Genomic DNA, 27,789 nt, shown 5'->3' on the forward strand with positions numbered 1-27,789 from the left:
TAGTGAACACAGGACAGAAACACTGAAAAGTTTTCCTCTTTTATCCCAATGTTGGTATTTTATGAAGACTTGAGGGATAAAACTTTCAGGAAGAAAAATACCTCAAAACCATATGACAAATTGTCATTCATCTATTTAGAGGAATCAAGATAAAATTATTCCAAATTTGTATCTTTTGTCAATACTATATGCGTAAATGAAGAAGGCTACACTTGTCTTCTCTTATAAAACAATGATTATAAGTATCTTTCTGTCAAAAGCTTTCACATCCCAAAAATGCCTGAGAGTAGAGTAATGTACTCTTATTTTTAAGACAAAGAACCCAGCCCAAAAAACTGTTCCCAAAGATTTGGCAAAGTATTATGAAGCTACACAGGCTTTGGGGGCTGCATATTTTGTTTTGGGTGGCATTTTGGCTGAACTATTAATCTAATAGTGCACACAAGTCTCCAGTACTTCTGTAACACTGAGAAAATTTTAATTCAACCAAATAACATACCAACCAAATCCAGAAATGTACAGATCACATCTCCAGTCCTGTAAGGACTGAAAAAATACAGAGCCTAGATAAAGGCAGAAACACTTCTGTTGACTCTGGCATAGAAATGCATCCTCTTGATTTGGAAAACAAAGGCCAAGTCCACAAGGTCCCTTGGGAAGCATCTGGTTGGAGATGCACTGGGATACAAGCAAGGCTGTGCAGAGTTACCAGCACATCTGACTGCCAAAACAGCAGGAATACTGCTCTGGACTAGTGAGAAATGTCCCCTTCTCTGCAGCTCACAGCACTCAATTTAGAAACGTCTGCTTTGGCAATTTCATTTATGAAATGTATTTCTATACTTACTTAGCATTATATTAAAAAGTATATTGTTTTAATGCATGTTAAAGAATTGAATCTGTGAAGTACTTTAACCCATAACAACACAGATTTAACATTTTTATCAAATGAAGAAACAAAGTACTGCAAATAAAAAGAAATTTGGACACAAGCCCAACATGCCAATTTATTTTTTATTTTCTTTCTATCAGCAGACTCTACCTTGAACAATTCTTCCTCAAAACCATGCAGATTTCACTGGACAGTACAAGTATTTGCTATAACATCATTCAGGTACATTACTTAGATGATTAAAAAAATCTTCAAACACTGTACTTCAGAAATAAAGATGTTGGAGAACAGCTTTGACAAGATTCCAAAAGGTATGCACTAGTTTTAAAATGGCAAACACAGCTTATTTTTCTTTCCATAACCAAATGATAAACACTGTACCAAAGAAAAACCACACACAGCCACAAATGCTTCATAAATTCAAACATCATATTCATACTTTACCCTTACAGTATTTTAATCTGGTGGTTGCACCTACGGAGACCATCTATTCAGTGACTGCAAACTGTAGCTATAATAAATAATGGATCCACTAAGTCAATGATAAGGTATTACTTTATAAATAACTGCCAATTCCAGTGACACATCAAGACAACATTCCTTACAAACCTTATCACCACTCTACCCAAAGTTCACAAATCCAACAGTAACTACTGAACATACAGAGAGCAAAAGCATACATATAGCCAAACAAGTACCTTAACACAAAATTTCAACACAGATATTTTATGTTGCACACATTAATTCATAAATTAATGCAAAGTTTGGTAAGGTTGTGCTATTCAATGTTTTGGCATCTTGAACATCAAATGGCAAGGATGGACAGCATTAACTTCACTTGCAAATATGGAGAATTTACGGAATGTTTAGATGGGATAAGTAATACATATCCCAAGAGAAAAGCAAATTCACATTGTACTTTTCATAATTAAACCATACTTCTGTAAAATCTGCCCCCGACCAAACCTTTGCACAGTGTTTTAACAAAGAACTGATTTTCCATGCTGACAACTACTGCTTTTATATGTGGGGAAGGTCTGAAGTAGTTTGCTTCTGGTAAAAATTACTCCTCCTTTCAGAGAAAATGACTGAAAATAATCTAGGCCTTCTTTTACAATATTGAAAGCTTGAACTACAGAGATTAATGTAACCACAGACTGACAAAGAATTCCAAGCTACAATTCATGAGCATACTCTTTTCAACCTGGCTGCTTTTCACAGGATACTCTCTCTCTCTTCTCCAAACCCAGCTCCCTCTGAGGCTGCAACAGTGTGGAGCTCTGATGAATCTTTTGAAAGCCTGGTGTAACTTGAACGCTGGCCTCGCTTGTGAGCAGCCGTCTTCAGGTTCTCATTCTGAACTGCAGTTGGATTGGAACCCGAGCCAGGGTGCAGGATAATTTGAGATGGATCTCTGATACCTTGGATTTCTTCAAAATTTTGATTAGCTCGATTGCTTGGAGCACTGTTGTTATTTAAGGTGACTGTACTAGGGGTTCTGTTTAAATTATAGACTTTCTGGCAGGCTGGCCAGCTCTCTTCAGGGCTACTTGCTATCAGGCTGCTTTCAGAAGGGCTTTTCTTATCTTCTGAGCAAATAGACATGCGAACCACAGCTGGATCTTGAAGGCCACTAAGGCTGTGTGGAATTCCTCTTTTTGCACTGTGACTGTCATCTTCAAGCTCAATGAGATTTGCCTTTTCAAGCTGTGAATCATCTGCTCCTTCATTGTGGAGGGAATGATTTGGAGAACTTTCATTGGATCTTACACCAGAGTCAGATGAATCTTTCTTATCCAGAAGGGCATCTGTCAAATACTCCTTTGCTTTGATGAAGGTTCTAATAGGTTCAGACCCATGTTCTGGAGATTTGGGCTGCTTCTCTATTTTGATATCTGTTTTCTTATCTTTACCTTCCTTAAGAAGTGGAGTATTATCTGATTCTTCAGTTCCTGACTCATCTTCATCACTGGGAAGTTTCTGATACCGGAGAGTAACTCCCTTAAGTTTTAAATCTGCAGCCTGGAAAATACTTGTTCTTTCCAAAGACTTCTTTCCTGGCAAAAGCTTGGAACCAGACTGATCAGATTTTTCATCTTCTTCTGTTATAGGATCCAAAGGAGATGCATCATTAGTAGAAACACCTGAAGTACTGTAATCAACATCATTCCTCTTCAGCAAAAAGGACTTTCTTCCATCATCCTGTTTCTGTTCACCATCTTTTCCTTTTTCCTGTTCTGCATTGGAGTGCAGGGAGCCCCCTGACGTGCTCTGGCCCATGTAGAAAGCACTTGAGCTATGAGGGGAGGACCTCCCACTTACTGTGGTAGAATTGGCACCTCCTTCTAACTGGGACATTTGAGCAATATACTCTCTATATGCATCTCTGTACTCTGCCTGCACCTTGTCTGTAAGCTTTGATATTTCAATACTAGAATCTTGAGAGTTAAGACTTGAAAGACTTGGAGTTCTACGAGTTTGTGACTGGAAAAAAAAAAGAAGAGAAAAAGGTAACAGTTAAATGAACCATCTATTTTTACTTTTATCAATCTTCTTACATGAAATAACTCAGAGCATTAAATATGTACTTAAATTATTCTTTTCATTGCTGCAAATAAGATTATGCAAGTGAAATTGTAAACACTATAATTAAATATGCTTACTATAAACATATATATGGAAACACACACACAAACTAAACCGAGAAAATATTCCTATTCTTGGTTCCCGTAATTTCCACAAAATAAGCATTTCATCCAGTGTATTTGAGACTAACTCTTGAATGTATAATTATAAAGACTGAATTTGTATGTCAAGATGGGCTTTTCTAATACATTTCATACATTTACAAAATTTGCATTTTATATTAGAAAGACAGCAAAAATTCATCTAAATGTTGAACAAATCTCAAAAACATATTTAAAAGACCTCCACCATACATACTTCAATATATCCTGGCAAAATTCCACATATCTGTTTTCAGAAAAATCAGTTTTCTGACAAACATAACCCTCTTTGCCCCCATGTCTGCTTTTAGAATTTGGTTTTATTTCTCACTACCCTACTCTGATATCATTGGTAACAAATTAAAACTAATTTCCCCAAGTGCAGTCTGTTTTGCCAATGATGGTCCCTAGTGAGAGATCTCTCCCTGCAGTTATCTTGTCCCACAAGCCTTCCATTATATTTCCTCTCCCCTGCCCAACTGAGGAGGGCACTGATAAAGGAATTTTGGTGGGCACCTGGCATCCTGCCAGGGCCAACTCACCACAACAGAAAAGTTGAACTACAAGTCAGTGTTGACTTAAAAAATTCTAACAGGTGAATTTTAATGTTTTCTTAAGGACAAACCACCCTTCTCATTCCTTTGATTCAACTTTAGATAATTATACAGGCATCAGAAGCACTGTTTATTCAAATACATCAAATGTTGTAATGCCACTTTGGTCTAGAAAAAACATACATTGATACTCCATGGAAATAGGTAGCAAGGGCAATTGGTATCCTACAAACAAACACAGGCATGCATGCACACACTCAGAAGTATCTGGGACAGAAATCTATCTCTGGGATATATACCCCAAACCCACTTTCACAATGTGGATTACTGAAAGTATCACCTATGGTTAGGAATTTGGGGTGTCTTTTTATTTTGTTGCACCTTCAAGATTTTATCATTTACTTTTAGAGATGAAAAGGGTTCACCCCTCTGGGTTTGCTGTTTCTTTTTGTTTTTAATTCTAACCACTACTTAGCCACCAACTGATTAGTCTTATTTCTTAAGGATAGACAAATAAAAACCCAACACTTGACATGGGCTCATAAGATACAGAAGAAAACTGACCACAGCCTATGGCAGAAACCACAGCTGGAGAAGGATGTCAGTTCTGGAGTATATGAACAGGTTATGCATTGTAAGGACAAGGTTCTGATGTCATGGAGCACTGTCTATTTTCAAAAACCTAACAAATGCATTTGTTGAATGGGCTAATGTCTGGTTAGCACATACCTAAAATATTTAATACACAAAGCCTGAATAATACAAAAATCAGAAGCCTTGGAAGACACCACCCTAGGCTAGATGAGAAAGGCATGATAGCTTTAGGTTGTTTGTCATGAAGAGTGATTACTGGAACAGATGAGTACTTTTCAGATGGCAAAAATTAAAGACTTCAACTCAGAGTATGGTTAGAGTTTACATCTCTGCAGCACTAGGCTTTACCTAGACTGAGAACTGAAAGCATCTGAACTATCCTAGAGACTTATTTCTTGACTTGTCTAAGACTGGAAAAAACCTCTTTTCCATACAGGTGAGCAAGCAGAATACATTTCTCTATTAAATACCTGCCAACTTAAATTACTGTGGCGTGGAGGAGCTTCATCAAGACCAATTGTGTTGAGTTCTTCAAAGCTGAAGTTCAGTGTGTAGGGAGCTTGGCCAGCAAGCCCTGTCAGCTCGGTGTGAGGCAGCTCGGTGCTGTGGCCAGGGCGGCGAGTGAGGTCACTGTGAGGAATCGCAGCTGTACCGTGCTCCGCTGCGCCACGAGGGTCTTCCTGAGCAGCCTGATTTTCTGCAGTTCTCATTTCAAGTATCTTAATGTGCAAAGAGAGACAGTTTAAATGGAATTGCATAAATAGAAGTTCTCAAAACCGATAAACAAGAATTCCATTAAAAATAGGAATGAGGAATTCACAGCTGCAAATGTGTACCTGTATATGAAGTTTTGACTACAAAAAGTTGAAAAATCACTTGCTAATTCTTTTGTATTTGCAAATTATTCTTATTGCTGCTCAAACCCTTGAGAGAACCCACATACCACAAAAATACTTAAATTCTTGTAAAACTACTAAGTGATAAATTACAAATTTTAAAGCAAAACCAAACACTTCATATCTAACAATAAATCTCATCATGTAATTCTTGATGTTTTCAAGACTGACTTACAGTTGAGAGACACACTGTTATTTCAAGAAAGAAAACTGGAAGTAGTCTAAAAATACTTAAGAGAAAACTCAGTTCTCTGTGATGCATAACCCTCACTGTAACAGCCTGCCTGCCCAATTCCTTGCACTTATTATTACATATACTTTGAATTCCCTGACTAACTTCAACAGTGGGACAGAGATTTAAAAAAGAGTTAGAGTTCTGGCCATTTCATTAAAATAAGCAAATTTCAAAAAGGGAACCCACACAGGAAAAAAAAGATCCCACAAAAAAAGAGGTAAAAAACTTCAGAGTTCACAATCAATAAGATGCAAATTCATAGGCAAACAGTTACTCATTAGTGCTTAAGACAAAGTAACAAAATAGCAGATGCATTCATGCTTTAAGTCAATACTTACAAACTTAAACATGATGACAATAAGGAAGCAATCAGAAGAAAGAAAGACTCATATTAAAAAAGACTAATTTATGATGACCTGAACACTGAACAGAAAGTCTTACCATGCTCCTGAACAGGTGCCAGTCACCAAAATTCATATTCATTTCTTTTTTCAGTTCATCAATGTTGCACTGAGCCAAGACACGACCATTTATATTTGCCTAAAAAATTACAACTAAACAATGTAAATTATGGATACAAGAATTATGGCACAGCAGCAACAGACTAAAAAAAAGGAGAGGTAAAGCTGGATGCAGACTACTAGTGAAATTTCCCAAAGTCACTATTAAGTCCAATTCTACATAAAACCATACGTTTTTATACAAGTATATTTAGTGATAATTGCTGATGGACAAGAAACACCTATGTATCATGGAAAAAAATGGAAATATTAAATCCATTAAAAATGTGTATAAAAAAGGCAATATGATGGTGTCCTATATATAGACATGAGGAAATAACATGTAAGTGGTGGAAAATTTCAGGGACAATAAGCCACACTGATCTGCTTATATTTCTCCAACTCAGAACAGAAATGGACTGCAGACACCTAAGCATTTGAAGATAATGAGACAATGAAGTCCCAGGCAGCATCTGACCTCTGGCTTCAGGCATCTGAGATCAAGTACTGCCTCCATTAAGTTCCCTCTCTGCATGAAACAGGCTTACATTCCTTCCATCATCAGAAATTCCCAGGGATAGAAGATTACATATCTTTCTACTGCTCATCATCAATCAGAGATCAACACAGAAGTGCTTAAACAAGATCTGTATTCCTTATATTTGGCATGTTTATATAGTGCTTAACTTCCAAAAGCACCAAATTCAACACAGAACCATTTTCATTACATAACAACGAGAGGTATTTATCTTTATACCATATATCAGTGCATGGACAGAATGTAAAACCATGTCTTAGGAGAGCAGCCAGGAAATGGAAGACCTAAGTTGAGAGCTCTGCTTATACTGAGGGATCTCAATGGTTTTGTACCCATATCCCAGCAGATGGTCTTAGTCAAACCAGGAAAGAGACCAGGCTGAGCCATTTTCTTCCTTCTTTTTTGCATGATATCCCTTGTAATTCTTACAATGCAAGAATATAAATAAGAGGAATCTCTTTAGGGACAACTGATGAGCACATCCTTCTTTCAGTCTGGAGCAAAGGAAGCAACTAAAATTTTTTGCAGCTTTAGTTAATGACCTGCAATCTAGCATCCTGTTTCTTGTTTTGAGTAACTCTGCTGAAGCTTCCTATGAAAAACCTGTCTCTTAATCCTTGAATCAAATTCTTCCATATTAAGGTACGATAGGTTCCAGGACAAAGCGAGCTCAATAAATCCACTAATGACAACCTTCATATTTTTCCGTTTTTCGTAAAAAAGAGCACACAGAATTGTGAAAAAAAAAGTTCAAGAGCAAAAAACAATTCAGTGTTAATGTATCTATCACAGAAAAGAGGAAAGACAGAAAAATATACAGTAATCTCTTTCTGAAACAAATAGATGTGGACTGTGATAAAGAAATGAACCATCTTCACCACTCATTTACAACAGGAGAGATGTGCCAATTTTTCACAGAGAAAAAAGTAAGGGATACTGCTACCTAGATATAGAAGACCTTTGCAACCCTTTTTATTTTTTCATTACATATGGCAATTTTGAAAACATTTTTCCTGCTTCTTTTCTCAGAATAACTAGTCTCATCAGCATTTATAGTTCTGAGTGTTTGTCCTTTTCAACAGAGCGTTTTCTCTGAAAAATGAATGCTTGTATTAAAATGTCCTCCAAACTTGTCATGCACAGAACTTAGGATGTTATTTTAACATCTGATGTTTTTAATAAACATTTTCAAGAAAAGAGGTAACTAAATATTTTCTTCTTCTTGTGTCCTCTTCCATGTTTAGGAACTAAGCACATAAATGAAATTCAGCTGATACCTTTTTTATAGTTGAAGAGTACTGAGGTAGCATGCTCTGGTCCAGACCATCTATCTGCTTTAGCTTCTCACACACAGCTTCCACACTCATTGTGCTCAGAGATACATGGGATGCTCCTGTGGCTGACCCGCTGCCTGCTCCCTGTAAGTGAGAAAACATGCACATAAGACTTGTTCCAGTACTCAGTACACCCAGAAATTCACAATACACACTAACACAAATCAAGCTGTGTTCAACTATATTTTAAAATCAAGATATGAGAATAAGAATGCATAGGCATTTTTAATTATTATCAGAATATCTATATATTGGGAAACATTCATTATATGTATTTATAAGAGAAAAAAACCAGCACCTTGAGTCCTGCCTTTGTGACAAAATAACCCTCTTACATAATTTCAAGTAAAAAAACCATAAAAATCAGAAATATTAAGTACAGGTTAATCAATTTACAATGCAGTTTCACTCACAAATTTTCTCCTAACTTTAGCAGTTACTTTGGTTTTGGGATGTTTGGGGGTTTTTTCTCAAATAATGCAGATACAACTTAGATTTTTCTGTCTTAAAATCTCCTGGTTTATTATCAGACAAAGATGACCTAAAACTCAAAGACGTTCAAAACAAAGGTAACTCCTCAACTACTTGGATTAATTTTAACAATATCTGTTTATTTTCCAGAGGTTCCTTCAGCTCTATTTATGCAAGATCAGCCAAGGGGCTGTGCACCACAGTACTGAAACAGCAGCACTGCAAATGCCCTACAAGTTACTATGAGGATGCTTCATGTACCCCAAACTTCAGAAAGATTCAGGTAGAAATTATTTCTAATTATTCAGCTCTGTAACACAAGAGTTGTCCTGTTAATGTTGCTACCTTTGGGAATTTCAAAGGAAGGGTGGAAAACTAAAACAAATGCATCTGCAGGTAGACAGTATATTAGGGCAGTATGTTCTTTAAAAAAAACCACATTCCCCCTGGATGGGAACCCATGCAGTTACACTAGTGATTCCAGATTTCAGAAAGCAAAATCAGAATCAGTTCTAGCAGTTAAAAATATTTGTATGCTCTCCACTTGTGAGGGAGGTTGCACCTTCCCTTTTTTCTTAAAACTAAAATTTGGGTGCAGCATTGTAGACTGTGCATCAAACAGCTCATTTTGGGAGGATGCAAAAGAGCTTCTAAGCTTCAGAGGTCACCACCACGTGCACAAGCCCTGGGATGTAAAAGTGCATTTTGACTATCCAGTTAATTAAGTTTTATTACATTCCTCAAATCACCAATGAAGACTGATTTTGGAGTTGTAATATTGTCTCCCATTTTTATTTAATTATTGGAAGATGTTTAATCTTTCAGAATTAATATAAATACTAGATAAATTACTAGATAATTTACTAAATTACTAAATCTCCATCCCTGTGAAAACCAAGAGTTATCACAGAGAATGCCATTAACCTTATCTGAATTATCTAAACCAGGATATTTACAAAGAATTTATTCAACTAGTAATTCCAAGGCAGCAATCCAAAACCCCATTATCTACTACCTCAGAGTTCTGACTTACTGTTATCAAAGATATCCTGATCTGGGGAGCTAGGCACACTCCTAGCTACTCTGAGTTTCAAAGTTTAGGTAATATTACATGTAATTCCCCTAAAGTTCTCCACCAGATGTCCTTGAAATGGACTTTAAAGTGTGTAACTATCAGCTTCATTTGGGAACACTACTGGGGGTTGTAGGGAATTTGAGCCTGGCAGCTCACACACTTGCCTGGAAATAGCTGGGGCACCAATCTTTGTTCCTTTAACCATTCCTAATTTTTTTTATGTCATGTCAATTGGATAATAAACAAACAAAGGATATATCCCATTTTCTGGGAAGGCAATCTACCTAAATTACTCCAGAAAAATTAAACATTTTACTTCCACTTCACTCTAGGCACTCTTCACTTTAAACTAGGGCTTGGTACTCCTTTAGAGAACATGCCAGCTACATTTCATATACTGCAATGTCTAAAGGACAAATTTTAGATCTTAATTTAGTATGATTTTTAGCACATCTAAAATCTGTATCATGTCGAGGATATAAGCCAATCATCAAAATGATGAAAATGACAGAATGAAGCTTCATCCATAATCTATTTATCATATATCTCTTTTATAAATCTTTAATTTTCCTCTTTAAGAGATCACTGTGGGTTTTTCTTCAGAATACCAGCCTGTGATCCATTATTTCCTCATAAACACACTATTTACTATTGGCATGAGTTAGATAATACATCAACAAAGACAAGATACTAAGTTAATTCAAATCTTAATTATTTTTTGAAAGAAGGCTTATCAATTAAAACAAAAGAAACTGTTATAGCCAAAATTACTTTGAGGCACCAATAAAATAAATGGTCCCTAAGCAACATGTGTTAGCAACTGCCTTTGTTCTCAGAATCTATCAAACACATTATCTAAGATATACCCAGAAATAAATGAAGAAAAGTTTTACACACATCTAATTTAACAGATTCTCGTTCAGATCAAAATATTTTTCTAACAATCAAGGACAAGCAATTCTTTCTGCATGCATTAAGACCTAGTTTAGAAACTTTGCTTTCAGTGTATAAAAAAGATACATAAAAGCTGAAATATTTAGACTATTTTTGTTAAAGTGTGAACTGTTTGAAATAGATGCACATTAATCCAAATCATTCTTTATGAAAAGCACTCTCTGAAGAATAAGTAATGTAATAGCTTTAGGGATATTGTCATCATGTAAGTGAATTAAAACTGTACTTAAACTGACACATTTTTCAGCCTTAGTGGTTTTGTTAGAGATGCTTAGAGAACATTAGTCTGAAAAGTATTTGCCATGCAAAAGCTAAAAGCAGCTTGTCAAAACAAACCTCAAGGCTAGTAATGAGCATTAGTTTACAGACAGCCCAGCATGAAGCACCAGTATGATAGCTTCTGGAATGACTCTGAAACAAGTGAATGAGAATTCACAGGAATTGGCTGTACCTGTCTGTTTTTGTTTAACTCAGACTTACACAGCTTTGAGAAAAGAACAAAACAGAATTAAAAGAAACAACAGCTTAAAGTGATATCACAAAGGTCAAACATACAGAGAACATGCTTTGAAGTAAACAGGAAATCAGGATAGACACAGGATATTTTCATAATGTGATGAAACTTTTAAAATAGGTCTTAAAAATATACATTTAGGATATGCTATACAAATACTATTTTCATGAGCAGACAATTCTGTTTTGCATTTGTAAAAAAACCACTTGCTATATTCTGTTTTTCATAAAGGTTTAGATTGTTTTTGACAGAAAATCCTCCTTTTAATGAAACATTCTCCTGCCATCTCAAGATCCCATTATACTACCAGTGTACCTCAAATAACTTTTCAAACTTCTATCTAATCAAATCTGCCAACATCCCTCACCCCCACCCGCCCAAAAAAGCCCCAAAAACAAACCAGCACCACCCACAGAATAGAAAAGTTATTTCTTATAAGCACAAATATTCAAAGCACAAAAATGCTACACAAAAGCACTGGAAAATCTGTAAGAAAACTCCCATGCCATACATTTCCATTCATGCTCAAACTTCTGAAAAGTACTTAAGAAGTACTCTATGTTTATCTATACTACATGCTCTGAGCCACGTTAGTCCTCATTCAAAGCACACATAATATTACATCTTATGGATTATATATTCAGTGCAGTATGAAAAAATGTATTTAAACAAAGTAATCATATTGGAACAAGCTACTTCCTAAGAAGTCAAAATCAACAATGCAAATTAAAGCACAAAATCAAGTTTATGGCAGATAAGCACTGCTAATGCTAGTTTGATTTCTAACACAAAAGGGGATTCTGTGAACCATTCCATGTTACCATTCCATGACTGGTAACACTGCAATCCACTTATAAACTCTTCAAAAGGGCATTCTAGAAATTTTTGCAGTTATTAAAAAATAAGCATCTGTACAGTAAAACCAGCAGAAATGCATGTTTGTCTCCATCACAGATGTCAAAGGCTGGTATCTTAAGACTATTTTCATTAGTGGTTCAAGCTGATAACTTAAAATTTACAATGCACCTTCATGCTGATACAACTAAATAGATGGTATTTGGTCAACTCACCAGTTTGACATCTATGTTTTGATCCATTCAGCAAAGAACGGTAAACTATGGTCTGAGACAGACAAGTTTTATCATCAGCAACAGAATCTAAGTATGGAAGGTGGCTAAAGTAAAATGCTTGATACAGGATGACTATACTCAAAATATTCCTGATTTTTACTAAGCTAACCTGAACTTCCACAGATATTATGAGACTAATGATGGTGGTCTGGAATTTCAGGATTTGCTCACTCCAGCATCAGACTGACAACACCAGACCCATAACTAGATCACATAACAGCCTCTACACAGCTCTGTCAACTCATGCAATAAGCAGAAATTATGATGTGTGTGAAAAAAATTATACTCCTGAGTAATCCTGTTTTTTCACCCTGTTATGACTCAAACATTCAAAACAATGATTATTCTCTATTTTACACAGGAGTTGCAACATTTCTGGCTCCTTGCCAGTTTAGCATGAAAGACAATTTTGATTCTACATGCTCCTCTTGTTTTCAATCACCAAACCAATTACACATCTTGGTGTTCATTAACTACTTTGTGCAGGTTTTTTTTTCATTTATTTAATTACTTTGCGTGCACCAAACCATTTAATAAGTTGGATCACTTATACAGTAGCAACGACCCATCAATTAAGAGCTACCTAAATAGCTGGATGAAATTATTGTACCCATCATCTACAGATAATTGTAGCACATAACACAAACATAATATTGTTTCCTTTCATGGAAAATTCAATAAAGTTGACAAAAGAAGTGGATTTAGAGTAGATGAAACCCTGAAAATACATCGCATATCTTATCCTGACTAACAACCTTCTTGTCAACTTCCCAAGAGACTTTAAAAAAATCCCAAGTTTTAGATTTACACCATAGGTTAAATAGTGCTAAGTCTTAGAAAAGTATGTGATCTGATATGCTGCATTAGAGATTCACATCAGTATAAGTTAAATTAAAAAAACAGATCTAACAAAATCTTCCATTATCATTATCTCAAAGAAAGTTTCTTTTTAATGTTTTAATTCCTGTATTTTCTTACTTAGAGGCAATAGATTACTTACAGGAGTCTTTTAAACTGCTGTTTGAAGCTGCACCTAAATGTGCATTAAGATAAACACTGAGCAGCAAGCAGAAGAGGCACTCAGTTCCAATTCTGCTGCTGGAACTCATTCACTATTCTGCTCCAAGACTAAATCCTCCTTTTCCAGGCTTGTGTGCCTTGTCACACTCACAGAGACACACAGTCCTCAGCCATCATGCTAATACTTTTGAGCAAGTCCATAATTTTCCTTGCACTGGCAAGTCTCAAAGGTCTGGGAAAAGAATGGGATAATGAGATAAGGAATCAAACACAAGGATGGCATTTCAAAAGGAAAAATTACTCCACAGTCATCCCTTCACACAAAGTAAAAAATGACTTAGGAGAGAGAAACTTAGCATACCTTTTCCATTGCACTGCACATATGTGGTTTCTCAGTGAAAGTTATGTACAGTTAAACAGAGTTTGGAATCTGTGTGGGATTTGATTGTTTTTTCATTGCACAACAGCAGAAAGACATTTTTGCAATTATTTACAAAAAGAAAAAGTAAATGCAATCAAACTATAACTTTTGCCAACAACTATTGGCAGCAAATATTAAGAGAATCATGACAGTCACATTAAACTCTTTGTTTTGGTATAAAACACGATTACCATAATTAGAGTTAAAACACATACCATAAAAATGACATCCTAAGTATGAATACTTAGGATAAAACAAAACAAGTCACAGAAAAGGTAACTGTTAACATTCTGACTCATGAATAAGTTATGACCAGCAATATTTTATTTTTCTATTTCTATCAAAGCTGCCTTATACTGTATTACCTGCAATAGCTTTATGTCACCAACTAAAGAAGTAGGTTTGGGAAAGAGAGTTGACTGAAGCAGAAAAACACAATTACTTCTATAACTTAAGCACTGAATGACCAGCTGTCATTCTACACTCTGCTCAGCTACCACGACACTTGACTCAAAGCTCACCACAGATACTGAGAAAGGCAAGGGGAAAACTACAGGGGAAAACAGAGTACGTCTTGCAAGTGAAATATTAGCTTTTAAATTCATTCACGAACTACATTAGTTTTCAACTACTCTATTTGCCCACCAAAGCCACTGATGCAGTGTTAGTGAACTGCAGTTATGATTAATGCAGACTCATTACTGCTGAAAAAGCAATGAGATGCTAAAATTTCCACACCACATGACTACTCGTTTACCATTGAGGGGTCTGTGGGTGAAGGAAGCCCCTCATCAGCATCCTCCTTGATAACATCCTAACAACAACAAAATATTATGGTTTGGGTAAAATGATCAAGGGCTCAACAAAAATTATGAAGTAAACAGTGAATGAGACTGATCTCACAATAATACATAATTCAAGAGAAACACATTTGTTTTCTTTAAGTGATTAAAGCTTTTACCACCTTTTAACAGCCTTGCTCATTGTATAAGTACCCTAGAATTAAAGCAACCAACAAGTGAGGCTTTTACTTTTTTATCTTTCCTCAGTACATCATTCCATTTGAACAGCCATCTGTCAGTAAAATAAATACTGTTAAACAGGAAATTTATTATTCTATAGGAAACTAGAAAAGTCTGCTAATTTTGCCCTTCTAATGGGTAAAATTGGATTATATGTACTTCAAAAACACTTCAGATAAAATGTATTTTGCTTTACTTATATATATTTCTTTTAACATTTAAATGTGATCTTCCAGTTTCTAGCACTCTTTACAACATTAAAGGATATAATTTTATCTTCTCCGGGTACAAAGAATTTGTGATACATTATTAAAAAAATTGAATATAAATTTACAAGTAGTCTTCTATCACTACATCTGTTTTGGTACTATAGTACAGTTGGCATTTTCATTAATATATTTTTGCCAGTATCAAAGGTCATTCTTTTCTAATCTTTATACATGGATGCTGGAATTGGTTTTCCTCTGTAAGAAATTTCTAAAGTTAAAACAAAATACATTTACATTACATGTTAGTAACACCTTTGTTTAAAATATATATAATAAATATAAAGCTTATACTTGTCTAAGAGAGAACCATCATTAATAACCTTCAATTTCATTACTCACTATATTTATTGTCTAGGTTAGTATTTGAATTACCCTTCAAAATACTTACTAGGCCATTGTTCTGATCTCTGGACAAACTCGTTTTTAGTGGTGGACGTGAGATGAGATGAGAACTGCCAGGGTAATACCTTGGCATATAAAGATATGGGGCAAAGAATGGCTATGGAAAAAAAAAAGGTGTAACAAAAAAGGGACAAACAATTACACAAATCAAAATGTAATAATAAAATAAAAATCATTACAACAAAACACATCCTCTAGCTGAGTTTCATAAAGTAAAAAAGAGCAATTACTAATAGCTTTCTTTACTTTTGCATTGAACCACTGAACAGAATTCAATCAAAAGCTCTGGAGTGAATTCTTCAAAATCACTCAGCAAATGACCCCTTTTTTTTCCCTCCAAGCCGATGGGTGCTCTGGTATAATTTTCTGGAGGAATAGAGACAGAATGGTTTTGGTAGCTACTCTCTAAAATCTGCTTTCAATATGGGAAAAGGATAATTTAGCAATAATTCTGACAATTTTACTTTCCGACCTTCTCAGGTGCTCAGTAAAACTTTGAGTCATTTGTAATATTCAAGACAATTGAACCAAATAAACAAGAAGTGTGATACTAAGAGCATCCACCACTAGAACTTCCCATATTTGTGGCACCCAACCTGGGGGCTTCCACAAACACTAGATTTTATAAACATATGAACAGATGCTTAGAGCAGACAGTACTGGAGTTTTGTTTTGCTGGAAATACATTAATGCATGTTGTTCAATACAAATTGCATTTTAAGGGACAGTGTTAATTTAGACGTTAGGGAAAGCAGAATTACAGCACTCATTGCTTTCAACTCATCGCCCAATTCTTAATAAAACTCCTCCCCCCAAAAAAACCAAAATCTAAAAACCAACAAAACACCATAAAAACCTTTAAAAAAGTCTCAAAACAATGGCTGTATTACTGATTTTTGATGTTTCTATGTGTAGCATTTTCAAAATTGTATTATCCAGATACTTCACAAGAGAACATATTATCTGATTTGTGTTTCTGCACATGACAAGATTCTGATTAGTCTACATCACTAAATTCAGTATAGAGTAAATAATTCCATGACTAAAGGGAGAATCTATGAGGAAGGAGTGAAATTTGTGGAAATATTCCACCTTAGATTTGCCAATAAGGACTTAAAAACTTCTGTATTCAGAAGCAGCTCTAAATGAACTGAGAAATTCAAGTTTAATTTCTGAGTATATCATTTATGTAGACAGCATATGCTACAACTTCAAGCACTTTATGGAAAATAAAAATGGTTCCATATTCTTAGCTGCTAGAGGTAGATTCTGAGCACTTTCACATAATTACCACAAAAATTTCATATGCTTTTCCAACATATGAAGTTACACAATATCCATTGTAACCATCAGTCTAATTGGGGAAGTTTGGTTACCTAGTCTTTGCCTCCACTTGTTTTAGCTAGTACAGAATGATGCAGGAAAGTTCACTGAATTAAAACTATTCCACTGTCATAAGGCACATTCTACAAACAATACAAACTCTTTTTTTGGAAGAGATTAATTTCCAGAAAATACCACAGAAACATTTAATGCCTCAGTTTTCCACTAACAGCTTAAACCATGTGGAAAACCCCCAAGCATGAAATGCTTTATGATCAAACTGCATTCAGCTCTCACTGCAGAGCCTCTTCTCTACAACACACAGGGAGCTTGCTGGTTGCATGATATCAGACTACAAAGCAATGGAAAAAAAACCTGTCCACTAAGACAATTATCCCACTATCCTCTCACAACTTCTAATCAACCACTGGGCCCATTTCAGCTACTCCACTGCTCCCCAATTGTGGAATTAATTCTCCATTACAGGCCAAGCACTTCAGAATCAATCTTCTTTGAAGTACAATACAGGCATCATGAAAACATGAGATCAATATAAATATGTATTGGGCATAAAACAATGCAGAGTTGCTCTTCAAGTCTGCAGACAGCCTACAAACCTTAATGAATGTAACAAAACATCATTTGTTCAAGATATCAAAGAATTGTCTCCTCTTTTGTAAAAGACAAAAAAAAGTGTTCACATACCATAGTTTCTTGCTCCCACCCAGGAAATCCCAATTAGACTTGCCTACAGCTCTGACCTTCCCTGGAAGAAACATCATCTCAACAATGATCCATGAGAGCAGCAATTTTGAGAAGCTGAACTTGAATTCAGCTTTCAGCCAGGCCACTAGACAGTGATAAACAGTACACATCCAGCTTAGCCCCATAAGAGAGCCAGAGTGCTAAATTGAAGAGCTTCTAAATGGGACCATAATCTTCCCTTTACAGCTAACTGGAGGGAGAACTGGGTTTTAAACCAAAAAATCAACAGATTACATCACTGGAAGTTCCAGGTCCATAACATAGGAGAATCTAAAGAAAAAAGAAGAAACATACATAGTAAAAAACCCCGTATTTTCTAAAAATAAAGTCTTTTCCCCAACAGCTGGAGGAGGTTTTTCTTAAGCATAAATTAATGCTTAAAGACAATAGGACAGGAACCGTTTAATGGTTAGGGCACATATCCCCAGATCTGAGGGTGGTTTTGAATAAAATCCAGCCCTTTCCACAGAAGTATTTGAATCCACTGTGTTGTGTCATACTTCTCTCAGTATCCAAGACCTCTCTCAGAAACTTCTACTGGGGAGTTGCTATTCATTTTTTTAAACACCATATTTACAAAAACCTAAGAAATTAAATATGACTGAAAATGCTGAAGGAAACAGTTTTTCAGGATGAATTTTCTACTTTTAAAAGGTTCTCATCACTCATCTCAGTATGTGGTGCTCATGACAGTACCTTTAGGAGTCCAGAGTAATGAATACAGTTCTCTGACAATATTCATTAAGTGACACACTAAAAACAATTATATTTTAGAAGGGTAGTATAAAATTCCTGTGAGAAAAGCCAAAACTGAAGTATTCTAGTCTTCAGCAGGCAAAAAAGTAAGCACATCTGTAAGCCCTAACACAAATGAACAAATAATAAACTCTTTGTAAGAACAGCTTATGACTCACCAATAATTATTTCTCTAATCCTTATTGGAGCCAAAAACCCCCATACAGGTTTCAACAGCTTATCATCCCTGACTTTAAACCTTGTCATGTACAGTAACACAAAACAGGGTAAAACAGACACAAAAACAGGGCTTCCAACAAAACAGCTACTTGGACTAAGCTGAGTTAGTATCAACACAAATATTCATGTGTCAACATTTATCAGTGTTGGACTACTCCAAAATATATGTTATTTTACGTTATTTTCAACAAAACAGCATACTGTCACTGCCTTGAAGGTATATAAGAATCATTTTAGAATAGATAACTTAAAAAGTTCTGGCCTACATATACTTTTTTTGCCTTGGTTAACAAAGACTGATTTATGAATAATTCAATTTACTTTTCACCTTAATAGGCTACAGTCAAATCTACTTAATGTTGAGGCTATCTCCTGTATATAGAAGTACACTATGACTTTTATCAGCTCTCTGTGTTTTTTTTCATGACAGTGCTACAGAAAAAAAAGTAAAAAATAAAGTTTAAAATACTGAACACATCCCACAAAACCAGAAAGTTTAAACACTCTTCAACTACACAGTAAAGCACTTAATTCAATTTTCACATGAGCCATTCTCAGGACTAGGTTTTATGAGGCCCACAAATAGGTCAAAGAGGTATGTTTTATGCAATTCATGTAAATTCCTTTAAACTAGTACAACACCAGCTCAGGGAAAAGATAGGAATAACTTTAAAAAGAGACAGAAGGGAAGACAGACATACATTCTTATAATCTATCTCCCCACTTGAGTTTGTGTATGTTTTAACAAAAGCAACAAAAAAAAGATGGGATCCTTTCCACTGTCTGTGAGCATGAGAAAAACTGAGCACAATTTACCCCCATCCCAAGCCAACAACCCCCCCCCCAACAAAACAAAAACAAACAAAAAATCAGCAACCCAAAAAGCCCTGCAATATCCTACAAATGAGCAGTGTCTCAAAATTATTTTTTTCCTTTGTAATTTGTTTTTCTGATGCCATTTACCATGTTTCTTCCCCAAACAACAGTTACTGAACATTACTGCAAAATTTGTCAGCTTTTGGACTTTTTTCCACTCCTAAATAAAACTTGCATGGGTATTTTAATATTTAATAGATGACATCTGCAGTATTACCAGACTAAATCAGAAGAATGTTAATTGGATCTCGATTATTTACCCGATTGTAAAAGGGATGCTGAGGTCCTGTCATACCACTATAGTAACTGCTGTGAGGCTGGGGGGACAAAACTCCGCTGTTGAAAGGCCCATTGAAAGAGGTTGTAGAAGAACAAGCTGAGGAAGGCTGACTGAAGACAGATGTTCCTCTAGCAGGTGCCTCATGTAAAGGCAAGGTGGGGTAAGGAAGTCCTCCAATATTCATCTGATCTCTTGCAGCACGAACATCTGGAAAATAAATTGGTAACAAGAATATGATTTTGCCTGAAGTATTTGGAAAAGTTTTAATTTGTTTGCCATTTCAATACAGTACAGTTTTGTATATCTAACTCCAATCAGAGCTCATCAAATAGAACATCAAGAAGGTCAAATTTCAGCTGGATTTGGTTGATTTCTCTTGATGATCACATCTACACAGGAGCCTTTAGGAAAGGTAGGATGGTTTATCACACATTAAATATCTCTAAACATTTAGATTCTTTTAAAATGTGGCATAAAGGAACCTAACAGTCACTCTCCAAGAGAAGCTGCTCCAAGGCTGGTCTGTACCATGGCAGAGTGAAAAATCCCAGCACACAGGGACCTCTTCTGATCCACCAGGGGCTGTCAGTGCTCTCACAGCAGGTGCTACAGAGACCTGAGAATTGACAAAGAAAAAGAGGTGCCCAACAAGCCTCAGCCCAGGGAGTGTGACAAGGTAGTTTGAGTGCCCAGGGTACAGGAAGGGTGCAGTCACCCTACCCAAGAGGTGAGCCCCCTTGGTGGTCATCATCCTCTCAGAAGGAGCTCAGATATGGCATCCAGATAAGGCACAAATCCCTAGTCCTCTGCACTCACCAGAAAGGATGTGACAACACAGACAGAGCTCCCATCCAGGTCTCAGGCTGCGGGAGGCAGAGCCTGTAATCAGTGCTGGATGTAGTAGAGACAGCAGGTGTGTGAGACACAGGGAGACAACCCTGGTCCAGCCTGGTGCAAGAGTTAAGTAAGGAAGCAGAAAGACTAAGAAGTATGAGAGAGTCAGAGGACAGAGACTGCTGGAATCACACTCTGGCCTCCCTGAGACAGAACAGCCACTAGGAAAAAACCAAGATCCAGAGGACCTTGTATTCTGCCCATAACAGGCAAAAGGCACCTGTGCCAGGGGACATTCATGTTGGATGGACATCAGAAACAATTCCTCCACTGAAAGTCTTACGGAGATCAGCCAAGAACTCCTGAGGTAACAGAAGCCAACAGGGAAACACCACTAAAATACTTCAAAGGAATTCAAGGGTGCTCCTCTAAGAAGGTGACACAGCTGACAGCCCAGCTCAGGTGCCTCTGCCTCAGTGCACACAGATTGGGCAACTAACAGGAGGAGCTGGAAGCCACCATGCTGTTAGAAAACTGTGACCTAGCTGCCATTCCAGAAACTTGGTGGATGAATCCCATGACTGGAGTGCAACTGTTGATGGCTGCAGGCTGTTCAAATGGGACAGGAGAGGAAGGAGGGGAGGTTGCCTTCAACATAAGAGATGGAGAGATTGCAAATTTTAAAAACAGTAGCAAGGAGGAACCCAGGAATTAGCGACCTGTCAGCCTCACCTCTGTGCCTCTGAAGATCATGGACCAGATCCTCAGGGAAGTTTTGCTAAGGCACAGGAGGACAGAGGTGATTCAAGACAGCTAGCAGCAACTTCAACACAGGAAGTCCTGCCTGACCAACCCTGTGTCCTTCTGTGATGGACTGCATCAGTGGACAAGGGAAGGGCTAGAGATATCTATCTTTACAGATGTGTATCTATAGATATCTATATTTATCTGGACTTCTACAAAGCTTTTCAAAGCTTTTTCACAGTCCCCCACAATATCCTTCTCTCTACATTGGAGATACATTTGATGGGTAGACTGTTACACAGATAAGAAATTGGGTGTGGACAACTGTATCCGGAGGGTAATGGTCAATGGCTCCGAGTTCCAACAGACATCAGTGATGTCCATCAGGTCCATACTGGGACCAGTGTTATTAAAATGACACGAATGGATAGTGCATCCTCAGCCAGTCTGCAGATGACACCATGCTGAGTGGTGCAGTTGACACACCTGAGGGATGGGATGCCATCCAGAGGGACCTGGACGAGCTCAAGAAGGGGACCTACGGGAATCTTATGAGGTTTAATAAGATCACCTGAGCTGGGTCAACTCTCAGTAACAATCCAGGCTGGGAGATGAACAGATGCAGAGAAGCTCTGCTGAGAAGGACTTGGGGGTGCTGATGGATGAGAGGCTAGACTTGACCCAGCCATGTTCCCTTGTAGCTCAGAAAGACAAACGTGTCCTGGGCTGCATCCAGAGCAGCGTGGGCAGCAGGAGGGATTCTGTCCCTCTGCCCTGGTGAGACCCCACCCGCAGTGCTGCATCAGCTCTGGGATCTCCAGAACAAGAAGGACATCAATGTATTTGAGCAAGTCCAGAGGAGGCCACAAAGATGACTGATGAGGGATGGAGCACCTCTACTATGAGGAAAGGCTGAGAGAATTGGGATTTTTCAGAGAGAAGGCGTTGGGGTGACCTAATTGCAGCCTTCCAGCATCTGGAGAGAGCCTTCAAGACAGGTGGAGGAAGACTATTTACAGGAATATGTAGTGACAGGACAAGGGGGAATGGCTTCAAACTGATAGTAGGTTTAGAATTCTTTACCATGAAGGTGGTGATGTATCGGAGCAGGTTGACCAGAGAACTTATGGATGTCCCAACACTGGAAGTGTTCAAGACCAGGTTGGATGGGCTTCTGAGGAACCTGGTCTAGTGAAAGGTATCCCTGCACATTGCAAGGGGGTTGGAACTAGATAATTTTTAAAGTCCCTTCCTACCTAAGCCATTATAAGACTCTATGGAAAAATTCTCCTAGGAGGAAAGGCTGAAAGATTTTGGGTTCTCCAGCCTAGAGAAGACTTTGTTTCACTGCCTTAATTTCTACAGGGTTTTACATGTACTTTCAAAATTGTTAACAAAGATCTGAAGTCAACTTGCATCTCTTCTACTAAAATATCGTTGTGTGCATTGGTTTCTTCCATTTCCTAAAGCATTCTGCAAAGCAAGAACAGTGGACTTCACCCTCCAAAAGAGAAGCTTTTGTCCAGGACGGTCTGGGTGTTACAGTAAAACTATTAAGTGAAAGGCCTCTTACTGAAGTCAAATCAGATCTGAAGGTATGGTTTGATGAATATGAAATGAGTGTTCTGTGTGACATGCCAAGTAGCTCAACTTTAAATAAATGACAGATTTGTCATTTTCCATTTATTTGAAAGCATACCCACCTGCAATGATTTCTCGTAGCTTGGGATCCAGGTTCACTGTACAAGGCAAAAAGGTTCTCACATCACGTGCAACAAGGACAGGTGTTCGTGAGGATAAAAATACCTCAAAGTTCCGTATATCTGCATCAATTTCAAGTAGAGGTTCAACATCTTTAGTTGTAGGAATATTCTTTGAAATTCTGGGGGGTGAAATTAGATACATCATAAACCATATTTATTAAGAGTATGACTTCAGTTTACAAAGTAATATTCTAGGGTGAAATACTAGCATACTTGCACCCATTCTCCCTGTTCTCTTAAAAATAAGAGAACCCATAGAAAGCTTTTCTGTCTGCAGAAAGAGCAATGTAATGTTTTCTAATATGCAAAAAACCTTAAACTGCTGAACAATCTGGTCTAATGGTATGCTTCAGAGAAAAGTCAAAGAAGCCATACATCAGTAATGTCAAATCCCAAGTAAGGGGAAGTTAACATTTGTGAACTTTAACCTCAAACATCTATTCAAATTCCTATACCCAATTCAGAAATTCCATGGGAAAAACAATCTCATTTTTAAACTAACTTTTTGTAACAGGAACAGGCATCTTAGAAGTTGATTAAAATCTAACTGTGCATTCATTGTAAAAAGTGGGAAAACAACCACCTGCTTTCAAGCAATTCACCTTCTAAGAAAATGCCACAAACAAATGAAAACAACACAACCATGAGACATGATCAATGTAAGGGACTGTTCATGCATTATGACTATTGTCAAGCAACAGTGGGGGTTTTGTGAGCAGTAGTATAAAGGGGAGTTTCAGGAAGGAACAAGTAGGATTAAATGTTAGTCTTGCAGAAGTTTATGAAAAGCTCCTACCAAGCAAGTGATGGAGGCTGACAATGTTGGTCAGATGGACCTATCTTACTTGATATTTCATCTCATAATACTGGCATCACATATCAAATGAGAAATTATAATCTAAATTAAAGATTATGAAAATGAAAAAGTACTCACAATCTTAACATAATAAATATGTAAACAGTGGAAGAATGTACTGAGAACAGTGAACACAGTTACAGAAATGGCTATAAAGTGACTGTGATACCACTCTATATGGATACCAGCGAAGTAACCACACTGTACATAAAGTAAAAATAGAAAAAAAATTATGAGGAGAAAAAACCAAAAAAAATCCTATAAAATTATTTATGATTTTAATGGCTCTTTTCAAAGACATGTTAAGGCTACAACTCCATGATAAAGGGGAACAGCATACATGTGTTGCCTGCGTTGTGAACTGCTGTAACTTGCTTAAAAGAAGAGGGTAGCATAGAACAAAGAAAGTGTGTTTTCTTCAACTACTGGACAATTAGAAGAGCTAAGGCAACTACCAATGCTGTCATGGAGGAAATGAGTGCACTGATGCATGGATGGGAAGGAAGGCAGGAGACTTATGTACACTATGCAAATCACCAATACATCAGGAATCTCTTACATTAATTAAATTCACAATCACATTGTGTCTTCGAAAAGAAAAAAAAAAAAACCACTTAAAAGAAACCCCCAACGGGTAGTATAGTAATTTAATTGCATTTTTAAAAGAGCTAATGAACTAAGTCTACCATTAGTTGAACAATCTTACCCTATTTCACAATTTGTCTGCTTTTTAAAAGCAACAATCTTTTTTAATCTTTATTTTTAAATCCTCCACAGAAAGTAGAATTTTATGTACCATGGCATTATTCTAGAAACAAAAGTGGCAGATTTACACAGAATACATAGCATTTAATGTTAAGAAAAATTTAAAAATTGAGAATCAATGCTACATGCTTGAAGTAAGGGCAACTCCATTGCATTAAAAATGTATTTCAGCTGCGATAATCTTTCATTCTGATCTTTTACCACATTCTAGTCATATACTAAGAGTAGAATTAACAAATTCCTAAAAATTTTACCAGAAAACAATGGACCATGTACCTAACATACAGAGGATTCTGCCATACCATGCTGTCATAAACAGTGTCTGCAAATAACTATATTCACAGTGAGAGGTCACTTTATAGCACAGGAAAAATGTAACAAATATAAAGCATAAAAGCAAGTGTAGCCTATTCTAACAAAGGTTCTGCAGAACAAATTGTTATGAGACATTGTCCAGATGGCAGCTGGATTATCCACTTTAGGGAAGCTCAATGTATGTAAGACTTCAGAGACTCCAGCCTTAAGAGAATAAAAGGTGGTGCTTCTGTGAGAAGACAAACTTGACACTCAAAAGTTACAATTTCAAATAATGGTACAGTTCATTCTTTGGCAGAGTTTAAAGAAATCTAGTAGAAGCTAAAAGTATTCCTAACCTTAAGAAGTGAAGGGTCAAAAGAAAAAAAAGAACACTGGCAGTATCAAAGTAAAACTTATACTCCACTGAATCTGAGAAATGCATATTTTACACTAATATTTAGCTACTACCTTATGTTATTCTATTCAGTCTTTTATAAAACTACAACTAAACTGACAGTAAATGTGTATGTTTTAAATCAAACATCAGATTTTGAAAAGAAACAAGATCCTTCATGCACACTTTAGCTATATATATATATTTGTTATATATATTTACTCTTTGTATTTTAGAGAAGAGTTCAACACTGGAAATGTAAAAATTAAGTCACTTTTCAAGTCAGGAACTGAAGAGTTAAAGAGTGGCCTACTTCAGCACTTCAATCTACAAAATAAAACGCCAAAAGAGAATGTGACATAGATTTAAATAAAACACACAGCTGATGAATCACATGAAACAAATTAGCTGATTTTTAATGCCAGCTCTACTTAAGTCTGAATGCGAACAGTGTTCTGAATGCGATGAACAAAGCTACTGTTCAGAAGCCAATAGCCCACTGCTGGTGTGCAGATTGAAGTCTCTATTCTAACCTTCTGAGCTCAATGTCTTAAACTACGCCTTTGAAAGAAATATTTATGTAAATGATAATCTTTTGGCAAAGAGCCACAAAAACCATACGTGCCTGCACTTCTCAGATAAAAAAATAAAAGGTTAGCATTTAAAGCACTTTAGAAGTTACTTTTTCTAAAATACAAGCATGCAGATCTAAAAATAAAGCACTGTGAACACACTTTTTTTCATTTTGGGGCTAGATTCCTGAGGCAAAATTATTATTTTTTAAATCAGAAACATCAGAAAGTGTCAGTGTTACAGACCGTCTGTTTCCAGGAGAAACTACTTGAATTTAGAAGGAATGAAGCTAAAACAAAACATTTCATTGATTGAAGCGAACCTTAAAAATTAATTCCACTACTCTCCACATCGCTTTCCCATGAGCAGCTGAAATTAAAAACTGCTTTCATTTGGGAGTAAGTTACATTGCAACAATGTTGAATTATTCCTGGCTTTTTCCTGAAATATAGACAATTTAGTACAAGTACACAGAGGTACATCATCTTATCTTTCATTCTGTAAATTAGATTCAAATTTGTTCTAATTATGTTCACCGTGTACTTCCATGACTGACTAAGAAAATAACCAAACCATTTCTGACAGTGTGTCCAGCACTGAATGCTGCCAGCATAGTTTAGAGGAAGCTAAGCTGTTGTACCTATTGACCATCTCCTTCACTACCCTGCTAGGTGGTGCCAAAATGGCAACAGCCAAAATTACCCAACTTCACCCACGCTGGGGGTTGCGCTGGAGGTGCCTGCATTGCCTGTGCCACTGGTTATGTCAGGCCCTGGAATATGCCAAGAGGATTTACCCACCTCTTCCCCCAGCCAGGGCTTTTGGGACAGGCTGGCTCTGACCCAATGTAGCTGTGCTGACAAGAGCTGTGAGGAGCCTCACTGCAGGGCTCTCCTGCCTGAGCTAAGAACAGCTTTTAAGCTCAGACCTTTGCCCTTGGTCCTCCTCCAAGCTACATCTGTGCACCTTTGGTCTTGACCTTGACCACTGACTTAACTTCCTTGTGGCTACCCACCACAGGGCCGCTGGCTGTCCCTGGTTCCTGTCACTGAACCTGCTCCATTTTTCCTGTTTGGCTGTTGAGGGATTGCTCCCCTTGCTCACAGTGCTGTGCCTGCCTTGCAGCCCTCCTCAGCCCCCAGCCCACCCGAGCTCAAGGAGCAGATCCCTGTTGTTCCCACACTGATGGAAGGCTGACTTCCCTACAAGCCCTCATACCCCGAAGGGCCGTTCTCTCTGCTCTTTCCAAACCTCTCTCCCTGAAGGTAAAAACAAAGAAATGCTTCAAATTGATCTTTGCACACCTAACTTTTTTCTTCATTTGTTTTACAGGAGCAAGCAACTGCATGGACAAGAGTAATTTAACTTTCTCACTCCATAAAAAGCAAATTACTTCATTAATTGCTATTAAATAATAGAGCAACAGAAGGCATGAGCATGAAGGCATGTCATGTTTTATCTATCATGGGCTTTTTAATTTTTTCCTCTCAAGATAGTACAAGTCAAAAATGTTGCTTAAAATAATGAAATAATTTGTCATTAAAAATGAGAAAAAAATTTCTACAGGTTTGATACTGAGAAACACAAAACTAGAAAATCTTGGCTGCTATGGAATGCAATATGAAATTTTTATGCTTAACAGTCTGCTGATTTGATGTCTGATCTCTAATACCTAATAATCAAATCGTATGCTTTGCACTGAAGTTACTTATCCCACTCTTCTCACGTCTGGTCAACATAGTGACAGTGTTAAAAGCACTCACACAAATCGCTCCAGGAACTTTGCAGTACTTTCAA

The 27,789-nt window shown here is 36.9% G+C and overlaps 1 protein-coding gene across 3 annotated transcripts in view; it reads right to left on the reverse strand.

Moving 5' to 3' along the window:
* Nucleotides 1-994: 994 nt before the first annotated feature.
* KIDINS220 (kinase D interacting substrate 220) overlaps nucleotides 995-27,789 on the reverse strand; it is a 75,143-nt gene continuing 48,348 nt past the window's right edge. The window contains exons 23-30 of one of the 3 annotated variants that reach the window (XM_064707683.1): nucleotides 23,048-23,226; nucleotides 19,747-19,973; nucleotides 15,534-15,644; nucleotides 14,612-14,668; nucleotides 8,213-8,353; nucleotides 6,339-6,437; nucleotides 5,237-5,485; nucleotides 995-3,376 (exon numbers count right to left, since the gene is read on the reverse strand). In XM_064707683.1, coding sequence (XP_064563753.1) covers nucleotides 2,108-3,376; nucleotides 5,237-5,485; nucleotides 6,339-6,437; nucleotides 8,213-8,353; nucleotides 14,612-14,668; nucleotides 15,534-15,644; nucleotides 19,747-19,973; nucleotides 23,048-23,226 — 2,332 coding nt within the window. In that variant the 3' untranslated portion in view covers nucleotides 995-2,107. The remainder of the gene's footprint in view (nucleotides 3,377-5,236; nucleotides 5,486-6,338; nucleotides 6,438-8,212; nucleotides 8,354-14,611; nucleotides 14,669-15,533; nucleotides 15,645-19,746; nucleotides 19,974-23,047; nucleotides 23,227-27,789) is intronic. The other 2 variants (XM_064707684.1, XM_064707685.1) reach the window with 2 other exon arrangements.

This window comes from Zonotrichia leucophrys, chromosome 3 (assembly GCF_028769735.1).
Source record: "Zonotrichia leucophrys gambelii isolate GWCS_2022_RI chromosome 3, RI_Zleu_2.0, whole genome shotgun sequence".
Classification (NCBI taxonomy): domain Eukaryota; kingdom Metazoa; phylum Chordata; class Aves; order Passeriformes; family Passerellidae; genus Zonotrichia; species Zonotrichia leucophrys.